The 12,851-nt window shown below is 43.5% G+C and overlaps 1 protein-coding gene across 1 annotated transcript in view; it reads left to right on the top strand.

Moving 5' to 3' along the window:
- Positions 1-340: 340 nt before the first annotated feature.
- ATP8A2 (ATPase, aminophospholipid transporter, class I, type 8A, member 2) overlaps positions 341-12,851 on the top strand; it is a gene marked incomplete at its 3' end in the record, with an annotated part of 71,858 nt that continues 59,347 nt past the window's right edge. Inside the window, exons 1-9 of the mRNA XM_010144085.1 lie at positions 341-436; positions 974-1,072; positions 1,890-1,935; positions 3,973-4,013; positions 5,506-5,579; positions 8,352-8,421; positions 9,819-9,946; positions 10,977-11,088; positions 11,777-11,942. Coding sequence (XP_010142387.1) covers positions 3,987-4,013; positions 5,506-5,579; positions 8,352-8,421; positions 9,819-9,946; positions 10,977-11,088; positions 11,777-11,942 — 577 coding nt within the window. The remainder of the gene's footprint in view (positions 437-973; positions 1,073-1,889; positions 1,936-3,972; positions 4,014-5,505; positions 5,580-8,351; positions 8,422-9,818; positions 9,947-10,976; positions 11,089-11,776; positions 11,943-12,851) is intronic.

Here is a 12,851-nt window from a genome sequence, read left to right as displayed (position 1 = left end):
ATCAAGTGTTTGGAACTGAGGTGTGAAAGGTTGACTGTTCATGGTGTTGAAGTTTGGATGGTCAGTAAATTACCTCGTAGTTCATCCAGTGACACAGGTACCGGTGGTTAAAGGGGCACTGTTGGCCCGCTGGCTCTGCGTGGTGCCTCTGTTGTTCAGCACAGCTGTTCCTCGTAACACAGGCACCTTACTCCCCTCATTCTGTACTTGTCTTTAATGTGTTATCTTGGCACCACTTTCTAACGCTGGCTTTTAGAAGCCTACCTGAAGTTTTTTGGCCATAACCCTGTATGATATTCCAGTGAAGTACTAAAATAAAAATCTTCTAACTTGCAGCACAGCCAAGTACAGTGTGGTGACATTTCTACCTCGATTCCTGTATGAGCAGATCAGAAAAGCTGCAAATGCATTCTTCCTCTTCATTGCCTTACTGCAGGTAGCGTTTCACCGGTTTGCCTTGGTTGTAAAATGAAATTGTAATGCAGTAAATGTTGTTTCAGTAGTTATGCTTAACTGAAGTTTAGACGCATTTTAATAGTAATGTTTTGTAATGGCAATTAGAAGACAACTTTTCTGATGTATTTTGTAAAAATCACACCACTTGTATTCTTAGTAAGTAAAACCAAGGAGTAGTATTGTAAAATATGGAGCTATTGACCGTGCTGGGAAGAACCATGTGTGGATTCTTGTGAAACTGCTGACTGTTTAGATAGTCCAGCTTAGCGCTGCTTCCAGGTAAATGTCATAATTTGAACACTTTTCTTGTGAAGAGAGAAGAAATAGAGTAAAAGGTTCAACTTCTGACTTGACAGTGGCAGTTTCTTCAAGTCTACCACAAGCTTAGACTGGCTTGCCCACGGCAATTGGATGTCAAACAGGCATAAAACTGAAAGCATTGCATAAAGTTCTAAATTTGCTAGAAACTGGTTTTAAATCCAAGTACAAAATGAGTATTTCTTCTCTCTGTTCACAGCAAATTCCAGATGTCTCTCCAACAGGAAGATATACCACCTTGGTGCCATTGCTCTTTATTTTAACGGTTGCTGGCATCAAAGAAATCATAGAAGATTATGTGAGTATGATTATGGGGAAGGCTGTGCTAAGGATCAGGTGCTTCAGAAATACCACATGCATTTGTGCCACATTTGTGGCATGAAATGCCACACTGGGCCTCCCTGAAGTCTACGGAGCCATTCATTGCTGAATAGCAGCAAAATATCCTCTTGGCTTGGAAAGCTCTGAACTTTACTAGAATTTCTGGAGCACGCTGAGGTAGATTAAATGTTTGCGTTCTAGATGGTGAATGAGACAAAAGCAGATGTCAGAACACTGTTCCTACCTCTTCAGACTTGTTCGTTCATACTCTTATCGATAGAACGACGCTGTAGAGTCCTGATGGATATGTGGCCTTTTTAGTCGGTCGGGGCAAACAACTTTTCCCCGAAACACTTTGCTTTATGTTAAAGGTGCGCTAACTTGCTTGGATACTGTTTGTAATAGAGAGCCCCTTCTGCTTTGCCAATTCTGATGAATAAAATAATTTAGACACCAGTATAAAAAAAGAACACATAGAATCTATAGTGCAGCTGTCATCTAAATATACCATTCCTTGCTGTTTCTTTTGGGTTTTCTTCCAGGAACATGTTTTGGACACCTAGATTTTTTTCCCCCCTGTATATCCTGGTTTAAGTCTGACTTCTAACTTGGGGACTCTCACTTTAAAGTTACACTCTTACAAATAATTTAGATTTAGATGATCTATGTGGCCCTTTTCTAAAAAAAGATATAGGCAGAAATGACCGTGTGTGTCATCTTGCAGTTTGCCATGTTTCTAGCTCTACTGGTTTTGGAACCTGTCATGAGGTGTAATGGAATTTGTTTCCTTGCAGAAAAGGCATAAGGCAGACAGTGCTGTGAATAAAAAGAAAACAATAGGTAAGACTAAACATTCTTTAAATTTATGTTTTAAAGTGTGAATAGTGAATACCAGAACTCTTGCTTTCGAACAATTCTATCGCTTAAATAGTTGTGATGGGGGGATGCCTGTCTCTTTTTGGACTAGGTACTTACTGGTATGTTAGCCTTTTACTTTATCAGATGTTCCAAACTGATGCTGACAGTGTGACATTAGAGGGCAAAGCACAGGTGGGGATTACTAAAATTGTAACTTCAAGGTTGTCCAAAGTTAAACAATTCTAAGCTCCTCCAAGAAAACCAAGCAACTTCATCCCCTGCCAGACTCTATCCTGATTATTGTAAAAAAAAAAAAAACCCCACAACAAATCCAAACACCCACCCACCAACAACAACAACAAAATAAAATGTGCAGGAACTAGGAAGAATTTATTGGTGGCTACCTTGTGGTCAGGGATGTCCATGTTCACTTACTGGCCAGCTCCTCTGCTGCTCCTTTGAAGATCTGTAGGTGAAATGGACAACACAGGGACTTGACCTGAGTAGAGCCCCCTCCTCCTAGACACGCTTAGATTAAGTGTCAAAAAGCTGGAGAACAGCTTAAAGGGGCGTGAGGAGCTGAGGAACCTGCTAGCTCTGTGCCCCAGTTAGCAGGCGTGAAGCTTGCGGGACTGTTTTCTGCGAGTTGCTTCTCCTTCCTGTTTGAGAAGGTAAGCTGATCATCGTGATCGTTGAGGTGGTGTATTAACGAACACCAAAAAGCACTGCTTCACCAGTCCTTCGAGGTAATTTCTCTGCAGGAGCCCGGGAAGGTGTTCCAAGTGCAAGAACACTGTGTTTATTAGTCATGAGAGGTCCGCGATTAACTGGCTGTAGCACCACAGGCCTTGTAAGGCGTGTGAAAGAACGCTCTACCAAAGGTCGCGAGGCAGTTCTTGTGCATTTGTGCACTTGCTTACAGACAGGTCAAGGGAGGCTTAGCGCGGTAGTTGTGGAGAGACAACCTTAAAGGACACAAAGTATTCTTTACGGAGCAAAGTGGAACTTAGGAGTCTAGTTCAGGTTTTATTTTTCACATTTGAATACTCTAAAGCTTTCAAAATGATACTGAAAACTGTATCCTCACTTCTTGAGGAAGGTGAAAGAAGCTCATCCTTGAGACTTGTGTAAGAATGAAAAGCTGACTTATGTGGGATTAGGATTAATTAAATCTAGGTTCTGCATGAGCTTTTAGGTTCCTCTTACAGCCAGGCGAGGTCTGGTCGATGTAGTTTGTCTAGAGATCAGTTCAACTCGCTCAGGAATAGGCAGTGCCTACGGGCTGCTCAGCCATGTTCTCAACTCCACTGCCTGCCAGACGCTGCTTCGGTAGTGTGCACGTAGGCTTTGCATGGAGCCGTAGTTTATCTTCAAAGCGTGTTTCCTACATTAAATCTACCACTGGAAACAGTGGTTTGCTTTGGAGAGTGGCTTTGGTGTATAGGAATTGCAGTCGCTTTGGAGGAAAAGAAGTTCTGCTGCAGCTGAGCACTGTACGCTCCTTTAGGAGCTGGAGCGTGTCAGCCTTAAGGGCACTGGGTACGGTAGCGCAGCTGGATGTGTCAGTCGTTCTGCATACTGAAGAAGGGGCAAGGAGAAAGGTGAGAAGTGCAGATTCTGTGGTTAGATCATAGCTGCCATACTGCTTAACTTAAATCCTGGTGACGACTGACAGCGGGCAGTAACACCCTTTGTTTCAAGGAAGGCCATTTTCTCCACAAGTAACAACATTGCCCGTCTGCAGGTTAACATCAAATGAAGCCAAGAATAAATCAGGCCACTGGCTGTCGTCTAGCAGGTGCTAAAAATAATGTAAACATTTAGGGCAGATTCTTCCTCTTTCTTGGATGCGCATGCCTACAGCTGTAGACAGAAGTGTGTTCTCGGCTCCTGGAAAGCACTTTTCTGTTTGCGGTGTGTTAGTTCCCATTCTGGTTGATGTTCGCTGCTGCTGATACGGCATTTTTTAATTTGTCTGAACCTTGGCTATTCTAACCTACCTTTAAACTTTCTTTCCAGTTCTAAGAAATGGGATGTGGCAGAACATTATGTGGAAAGAGGTAAATAAAATGGGAGATGGGAGGGAGCGGCGGGAGGTGTTCAAGAATTACTCTTAATTTCTGAGTGCTCGGACTGACGTGCGCCGTGTGCAAATTCTCTGTGAATTGAGGTGGGGGGGTCCCTCCTGTTGCGATAGTGACAGTTGCCTGGAGCAAGGCACCTGGGTACCCATCTTCCAGTCCGAGTGCGGTGTTTGTCAGACGCTGATGAACTGTGGTGTGGGTGTTTGCTTGGGCAGTTAATGTGCTCCAGGGTGTAAACAGTATTTTGTTTTTAGTCCACACCTACCAGAGTAACTTTCACTGCAATGCTGTATCTCCCGAAAGTCTAACAGACATATAGTGCTGCCTGTCCTAAAGCTCTTCTGTTCGGAGGCTGGTCAGTGAGCTGTTCATGCAGGTGAGGACGGCTGGCCCTGCTGCTGCCTCAGGCACGTGGGAACCATGTGTTCAGTGAGGCCCTGGGCCAGGACCTGCAGAGCTTTACTTCTAGAACTTGCTGAACTCCTGCAGGATGTATTGATCTAGTTGGGGCTCATTGTGCCTTAAGCACCTCTTGAATTGGCCTATGTCTGCATCTGTGTAATGTCCATTTATGGTTGGGAAATAACAATTCTGCACTACCCACTTTGTTTATTTCAAGGCAGAGTTCTGACCTTTTTTGTGCTGAAATTTGTTTTCAGTGGGATCAGAGTAAGAAGAGTGACTCTACCTGTTCAAACATGCCATCTGTTTAATTATGGTACATTAATGTGCTTAAAACCGTTAAGCCCATGTCAGACTCTCAGCAGTGTGTTGGTGCTGAGCAGTCCGACACTCATCAGGCAAGCCGGGCTAACTGCTTTGAGAGTGCTGCCTGGCCCTTCCTGGAGTGAAGGTCCCACTAAAGGTGCCAGGAACTCGTAGATCTTCAGTACTTCAGAAATCAGGACTTGGCTCATCTCAAGTGACTGTGGGCGAGGTCTGGTTATATCCTATCTGCCTGTAGCAAAAACATTCCTTGCTAGTGACTAATACAAGCAGTGCATGTAAAGAGGGTGAAGGGAAACTGATAGCAGTGACTGGGTGGGTGAGTAAAATGGAGAAGAAACCTTAATTCTTGAGGAAGGTGAAGTTTAAATATAACTTACTAGGAAAAAAATCTTTCTGCTGGTCAAGAAAGAATAAAGGAAAACCCCTCAAATTTGAATAATAGCAAGATTATAGACAATTTTTACTAAATGTAAGCCACAATTTCACTCTTTCAATTGAGCATATCCATTTTTTTCTATAGAGAATTGTTTACTTTGCCTTCAGGAACGGGGGAAGGCTTTGATACTTCCAAACTTGCAGTGAAAAGTACTCTGGCTTTCAGAAGCGCTGTCTCTAGCTGTGCTGTGCATGATGCTGTTCTTTAGCCCAGGCAAAAGAAAATAACCAACTAACATGCCAGACAAGCGAACTGTTTGTTTTTCTTTTCCATGCTACTGTACTGCTGCCCCTGGCTCAACAGGTAGCAGTAGGCGATATTGTGAAGGTCACCAATGGGCAACATCTTCCAGCAGACATGATCATTATATCTTCCAGGTATCTGGGATGGGCGTGGAAATGATGGGTCTGAACTGAGGGGCAGAGGACTTGAGACTGTGTTTGCTGTTAGGAAGAGCAGATGTTGGGTGGCACTGCTTTTCCCCCACATCTACAATCAAACTTCACCTGTGTCAAAACAGTGCGTTGCTAGGCAGCGATTCATGTGTCACTGTAGGAAAGCTCTTGGAGACTGTAGCATTATGGACCTGTCCGTGATTCACCAAGGGTGAAATTCAATGTGGTGTAAGACTGGAGGTGTGTTACAGGAGCTTCATGCTGCTGTATGGCCTTCGGAGCGTTCCTCCACTTGAGGAAGCTTAAGTATTCTTCCAGTTAATTCTACTGAGCTTCTAGCATATTTTCCTGCCCCTCAGGAAAGATTTTTTTTTTTCCCAAACAGTAATTCTAAAAGGCTAGTCCAGCTGATGTGTAATAACCAGCCTGCAAAATAGCTTTTGGGCTTCATTTATGGACTCCCTGCCTTTGAGGTGCACCGTAGCCCATCCCTAGCTCGGCAGCAGCAGTAATGTGAGCCCTGCACATTTGAGTTTGTACATAGGGGACGACTTCTTTGTACCGATAGCTGGCAAACGAAGCTTGGTCCTTAGTTCCCAAATGCATTTAAGTGTTCCTTGGCTGCTCATATAGATTCTATATTGTGTTGAACAACCTGAGGCCGGATCAAGACCACTGTCCACCTAAACAAGAGACAGTAGCGCAGCTCCTGCCATCGAACACCCTATTTCTAACAGCCGAACCTCCTGACACCTTGCTCTTGTCTGTAACTTCCCTCTGCTTGCTTGTCAGCGCTGGCCGCAGGGTCCTGTGGGCTCCAGGTTACACGTCTTTAGGTGACCTCACTTCGAAGGGAACTCGTTTTCTAAGCTACTGCACTTTCTGTTCCGCACGTGGCTGTGCCGTGCCTGGGAGGTTTTATGTTTTAGAAAGCTCTGTAGGGAAGCTCAGTCTGTTTGAACTGTCACATGATCAAGGCTAGACTGTTCATTCCATCGTATATGATATTGTGTTTTTTAAAACAAACACCAAATTTTAAATAAGCACCCGTCAACGTTATTTACAGTTAGTTAAGCTACACCTTGACATCAGTGACTTGTTTCAGCACTGAGGAGTATTTATTCTTCTTGAACTTGTCCTCTAATGTTTTCTAAAAAACCTTCTCATTTGTTTCTTAACTTGCATGGGTCAGCGTCTTGTTGCACTAAGCTTTTGCTGTTGGTAATCACATCACTGGAGAATTTAACCCAAAGTATGTTGGTCTGGGAGAAGCTTTGCTTGAGTTAAATAGCAGTTTCTGTGACAGTTCTGCTCTACAATTGGTATTGTTCCCATGATTCTTTTAAATGACAACAGTAAGTCCCAGCCCACCAGAAGGCTTTGTGTGCTCTGAAGGGGTGGGGTCTTTTGCTTGTATGTGGTGATTTTCTGTGTCTGGACTCACTGTCAAAGGTGAAATAAACAGGTTTTTTTATCTTGACTTTTTTGTCCTGTAGAAATAAGGTGACATCAAATGAATTTTACACAGTGAATAAATTTACATAGATGGAAAAAATATTTGAATCCAAACACCACTTTGTGCTGGAACACTTCCACCTTTCTGCAGAGATGAGGAGTCGCATTGCAGGAGGTCTCCCTCCTGAGTTCACTGCTCCTGTTGTATTCGATAAGGTGTTTGTGACATAAGTAAACTCGGAATCAGGCTGGACTTAATCTGTGTCTGTGTTGGGTTCAGATTCAGGTTGCTCATATAGGAGTCGTCAAAGAACAGACTTGGAACTTCTTTAAGAAAATTCTATGGAGAGAGAAATCTAGCTTCTTCCTGTGTTCTAAAAACACTTGTCTGTTTTCCAGTGATTTTTATCCTCAAGAGCCTTTATGAGTGACTCTTGTGCTGATTAAGCACATTTGCTGCTAAAACGATTGGTTACCTGTGAAAGGAAACAGCAGCATCTCGAGTACGACACGTGCTCTACTGGAGTGGTGCTTGTTTGAGCCTGTACGGGACAGGGGTATTCCTTAGCAGCCTGACAAGACAATCAGGAAAAACAGTTTCGGTATTACCATACAGAGGTTTTAAATTTTAAGGGGCATGTGAGGAGAAGGTCCATGATGGACGTACTCTTCATTATTACAGGTGCTACCTCTGTTAGGTGTGGATAAGAGCTTGACTAATGGAAAATTAGTTCTGTGAGGAAGATTTTTTTTTTCTACCTCCTGTTGGTAAGGGCAGAAGCACCTGTGGAAGATGCAAATCACAGTTCTCAGTTTCAATCTTATTGTGCCTTTTTCTGATTATCAAAAAAAAAAAAGCTGAATACATCCCTTAGCTTAGAGGTGGTCTTATGGCCGTGACCTTCTGCGCATGCAGTGCACAGGCAGAACCCCCCAGCCGAGAGCACTGCCCTCTTCATCCAGGCACGTTCCCTTTGAACACTGTTCAGTATTTAGTGTTTGAGCTTTAGCTCTGGCATTCAGAAGAAATCTTTTATGGATTGCAGCGTAAAATAGCCCGCTCCAGGTGCCCGAGTTTATCATGAGTTGTGAAATTCTTATTAACCTTCTGACTTAGACTCTGTAGTTTGTGTAGGAGAGTCTTCATCCTCAAAGACGTTTCTGTAAAATGCACACGTTCATGGTCATACACCACCAGTATTGATTTTTGTCTTTGGCACATTGTGGATCATTTTGGCACAGAAGTTGTATACAAAAAGTACTGAGTTTTAATGTCGAAAATCCTTATGCTCCTTTCAGTGAACCACAAGCCATGTGCTATATTGAAACAGCGAATCTCGATGGGGAGACAAATCTTAAAATACGCCAGGTAAAACAAACTGATTTTCACCTTTTTTTCCATTTAGCTAGCAAATACTAGCTGACAAAGCAGAGTCTAGCTTGCATGAGAACAGTGCAAGTGCTCTTCTAAAGAGCAAACCCCAGATTTCTTTCCAGTCAGCTGTGAGCTTTCTTTTCAACGATACGAGCCTGAGCAGTAATGCTTCACGTGCAAGTGTAAGGAACTCCTCTGGAGGAAGCGTCGTAAACCCCCAAAGGCAAATCCAGCAGACCTTGGCGGTGTTTTGCTGAAAGTCCAGTAAGCGGGACTGAAGTGATGTTTCTGGAATAAAAAATAAACCATTTGTGTTTGTGGGAGAGCAGCAGTTCCTGCTCTCGCAGGTGCCAGTCTGTCTGCTTCTGCCTCTGTGGAGTGCTCAGAAGGACCTGTTACGTGTTTGAGTTAACTTGTTCTCTCTTTATGGCAAGTAGGGGAACTTGTATAGATCTTTCTAGTGTTGTTTAAGAAATACTGTTGGTTGTGTTGTTTAGAAATAAACTTTGCTGCCTTTCCTTACAAAACATTGAACTTGAACTAGGATTTTGAAATGGTTTTCTTAAAGCTGTACATTTGCTGCTTGTTTGCTGCCTTTGTAGAAACTCAATTTCCTGCTCTGGATCAGCCCAGTAGATCAGATCTTGAGTTCCTGTCAGATTTTGTTTCAGAACGCATGAGCAAAACCAAACATAAGGTGTTGGGACCTTTTCAGGCGTTGTGGCTTGCAGTGCCGCAGTCAAGGTGTGGTAACAAACACCCAGTGGCTCGCCTAACCAAGAGGAGGCGCTCATGGACTGCTGGAGCGATGGAGTGCTGTGTGTGCGCTCTGGATGGACTAGCACTATGTCACGTTACAGCTGCGTGATGGGTTGATAACCTTGGGTGTGAGTGGAGCGCAGTGGCTGCAGTGACCAAAGGGACACCACGCTTAGGAGCGACCCTATTTAGCAGCAGCAATGCAGCAGTGGAACTGGGAGAGAAAAGCCAAGACTGCTTGTCTCCTACTTCCCTCCTGCACACGTGCAGCTTTGTGGATGGGACTTTCCTCTTGCTTACAAAGAGATCATCTAGGTAATATTAACTCTCCTGTGTAAAGAGAGTTAAACCAAACCTCTACAAGCAGGATCATATGTGTCCATAATGAATCTTCCTTGCAGGAGAGAGTTATTGAATACACATTTTTAAAAAAAAAAATCCCCCAAACCAACCTCCCCCACCAAAAACCCAACAACCAACCCAAAAAAGCCTCCACCAACAAAAGTACCAGAAAATGCCTGCACATTAAATTGCATGTGGTGTCTTAAATCTTTGAAGAAAGCACCATTTTCCTGTTACTGCCTTCCAATAACAACTTTTGACAAGTATCTCCTTTGCCTTGGTCTCGGCAGGGATTGTCCCAGACTGCTAGTCTCCAGTCAAGAGAAGAATTGATGAAAGTGTCTGGAAGGATAGAATGTGAAGGACCCAACCGTCATCTTTATGACTTCACTGGAAACTTGCGCTTAGATGGTCAAAGGTATGGACTTGACAACATGATTCAAAAAAATGCCTCCTGTGTGCTTTTAGTCTGCAGGACTGAGCACTTGTGTGTTTTGCTGGGGGAGAGGAGAGCAGTAGTTAACAGTTTGTCATCAGAATATTGATCAGTATTAATCAGAGTAATCTGCCAGTATTAGATAACATAGCTCTGTCTTCCGATGGCATTTTCTGTTTGTTATGGGGGCGTTGGTCTCTTTGGAATTGTAGTGTGTTGGTTTTTTGTAATCAAAAGTAATATCTAAAGAGAAGGAAGAGTTGGGGAGAAGTGGTTGGGGTTTTAGGGCTTTCTTCTTACGGAAGGTACACAGAAGAAATGGGAAACCTTTTTCAACAAGAGCCCAGGGGTGCACCAAATTCAGATCTACAGAGAATCTGGAGTCTTTATCAGTGTGACTTTGATCTGCTGCAGTTCTTGAAAGAACACAGGTTTTGTACTTGAGCTCGGAGAACTGTAAAGGTCACCAGGAACAGGTTTCTTGTAGCTGTACCTGTTTTCCTACACACAACCTGCTTTCCTGGGCCAGCTTAGCTGAATGGTGACAGATCCAAGAACAGTAGAAGATCTCTCACATCGCACTTGAAAATGCCCTGGGTGATACAGTTTAACGGCACTTGTGAGGTGGTAGTGTGCTTGGAATGGTTGATCTCTTCGCAAGTGCTGCCCTTTGCTTCCCTGTCCTTGATGTGGGAGAGGATACATTAACCAAGGTGAAGGGCAGACTAAACTTGCGCTGTCATGTAAGTTCTTGAGTTTTGGTAACTAGAAGTGTTCCTTCGTGTCACCTTCACCCCACTGTGCCTTCTCAGGATTAGGTTTACACAGGTTTCAGTGCTCTCTTGAGTTGCATGGACAAACAATGGAAGTTCATTGTAGTAGTTTCCTCCTCTTGTGGTTTGGGTTTTCTTAGGTTTTGGGGTTTTTGAGGGGAGGAGTAAGGCTGAAAGGAGAATTACTTTCCTGAACTGTCATCAAGAATTGAGGTACATGCATACTTCTTGCTTTGCAGCCCGGTTCCTGTTGGTCCAGACCAGATCTTGCTGAGAGGTGCACAGCTGAGAAACACCCAGTGGGTCTTGGGTATTGTTGTGTATACAGGGCACGATACAAAACTCATGCAGGTAAAACTTTAAAGGAGATCCAGAGCATGTTCTGATAAAAGCTGGTCATCTTTCCTGTATTCTACTTGTCTTTTGGACTGGGAAATCTTTTGGACTTGATTTTGAGATGGTTTGACTCGCAGCTGTGTAAGACCTGGAGGCCTTCAGAAATGCAAGGATTTTGTTGCATGTGCACATGTGTAAGTGCTTTACTGAGGTATTTTTCTCAAAATGCTTCAGTATGTAAACAAAACTAACTGTATTTTATCTTAAATGTTGTCCAGCTATCAGGTAAATTAAAACTGAGGTTTAACAGCTGAGGAGGTAGTAATGACCACGTACAGTTTTAGCTTTTGGAGATAATTGGGTTAAGACTATAGTCTCTGTCGCCTTGAAGGTGTGGAGTGCCTGGAGAGACGAGCATCTTGTATGTGCTGCTCGCCTCTGCTGCCTGTCAGTGGGATAGATGGCCAGGAGATGTTTTGGAACCAAATGGTGCCATTCCTCTGATGGCCCCTGTCAGTTCTGGAGTCATTAGGAGTTTTGGCTGCTGTTACACCAGGTCAAGCTTTGCACACCATACGGGGCTAAACAGAGTTGATGTAACAAGTTCTAAATGGACTCCAGAAATCAAGACCGGTTTTGCCTCTGCAGTTTCCTCTTGTATAAGCCATTGACAGACTCCTTTTTTTTTTCTGCTGCTGTTCAGAATTCAACCAAAGCACCTCTGAAGAGATCGAATGTGGAGAAGGTGACCAACATGCAGATCCTCGTTTTGTTCTGTATTCTCCTGGTGATGGCCCTTGTGAGTTCTGTAGGTGCCTTATTGTGGAACAGAACACACGGCGAAGTTGTCTGGTATCTTGGCTCCAACAGTGAGTATGCGGGCAGCGTGCTGGGGGTGCCGCAGACCGTAGGGCTGGCCAGGCTCGTGATTGAGCTAAATGAATGCATAAAATAAAAATACAAGAAACAAAGCCTGTCACTAACTTCTTGATGGCCTATTTTTTTTATTTTTAAGAGTGAGCTGCCATGAGTTGAACTTACCAGTGAGGCTTCTGTTAATAAAACTTTCTAAAGGTTCGGCGGTATCACTGCTACCACCCAGGGAGCAGGTCAGAAACAGAAGAGGGCAAGAGTTATTCTTAGATATTTGGTGTTTGAGTTCTTTCAGCTCTTTGGAGATGCCAGGCACAAATTTGTTTTCAGGGCAGGTTATATACTGCTGCCTTACACATCGTGTCTGACTGTACCTGACTGTGGGATAGCCAGTATCAGTTTGATGCTGACTTCAACTTATGTTTATGTACAGAAGCAAAGGATTTCCATTTTTTCAGTCAGAAATGCTGAGAACTGCCATTGTAGAGAACTGATAAATGCCAAGTATTATGGTTTTGTATTTATTAGATACTATTTCAGTCGTTTTGGCTTCTGCCTTCTGTTATTTTGTACTGAGAACTGATCTCTTTGAGTGCTTGTTAAAGAGTTTTATTTGATTTCATTCATACTTGAATTTATTAGTGAAGATATCAAAGATGGGCCTTTTGCAGACTCCTAGGGATGAAATGAAGTGCCCTTCAGGAGATGTCTGACTTGAGGGGGTTCCATTAGCTGGCTATAAAATGTGTTGTTATAAACATCTTGAGATGCAGATCTGGAAACAATTCTCACAACCTGCAGATCATCTTTCTGCTGGTGATTGCAAAGCAGATGGCGAAGGGAGTCTCGGGCAGCTTAAGCGCTGTGGGTGTGACAGTAACTGAAATAGTGCACACAGGAAGAGC

This window comes from Buceros rhinoceros, unplaced genomic scaffold (genome assembly GCF_000710305.1).
Source record: "Buceros rhinoceros silvestris isolate BGI_N320 unplaced genomic scaffold, ASM71030v1 scaffold13389, whole genome shotgun sequence".
NCBI classification, from domain to species: Eukaryota; Metazoa; Chordata; class Aves; order Bucerotiformes; family Bucerotidae; genus Buceros; species Buceros rhinoceros.
The sequence above is the reverse complement of the archived record's forward strand: the minus strand, read 5'-3'. Positions and strand labels throughout refer to the sequence as shown.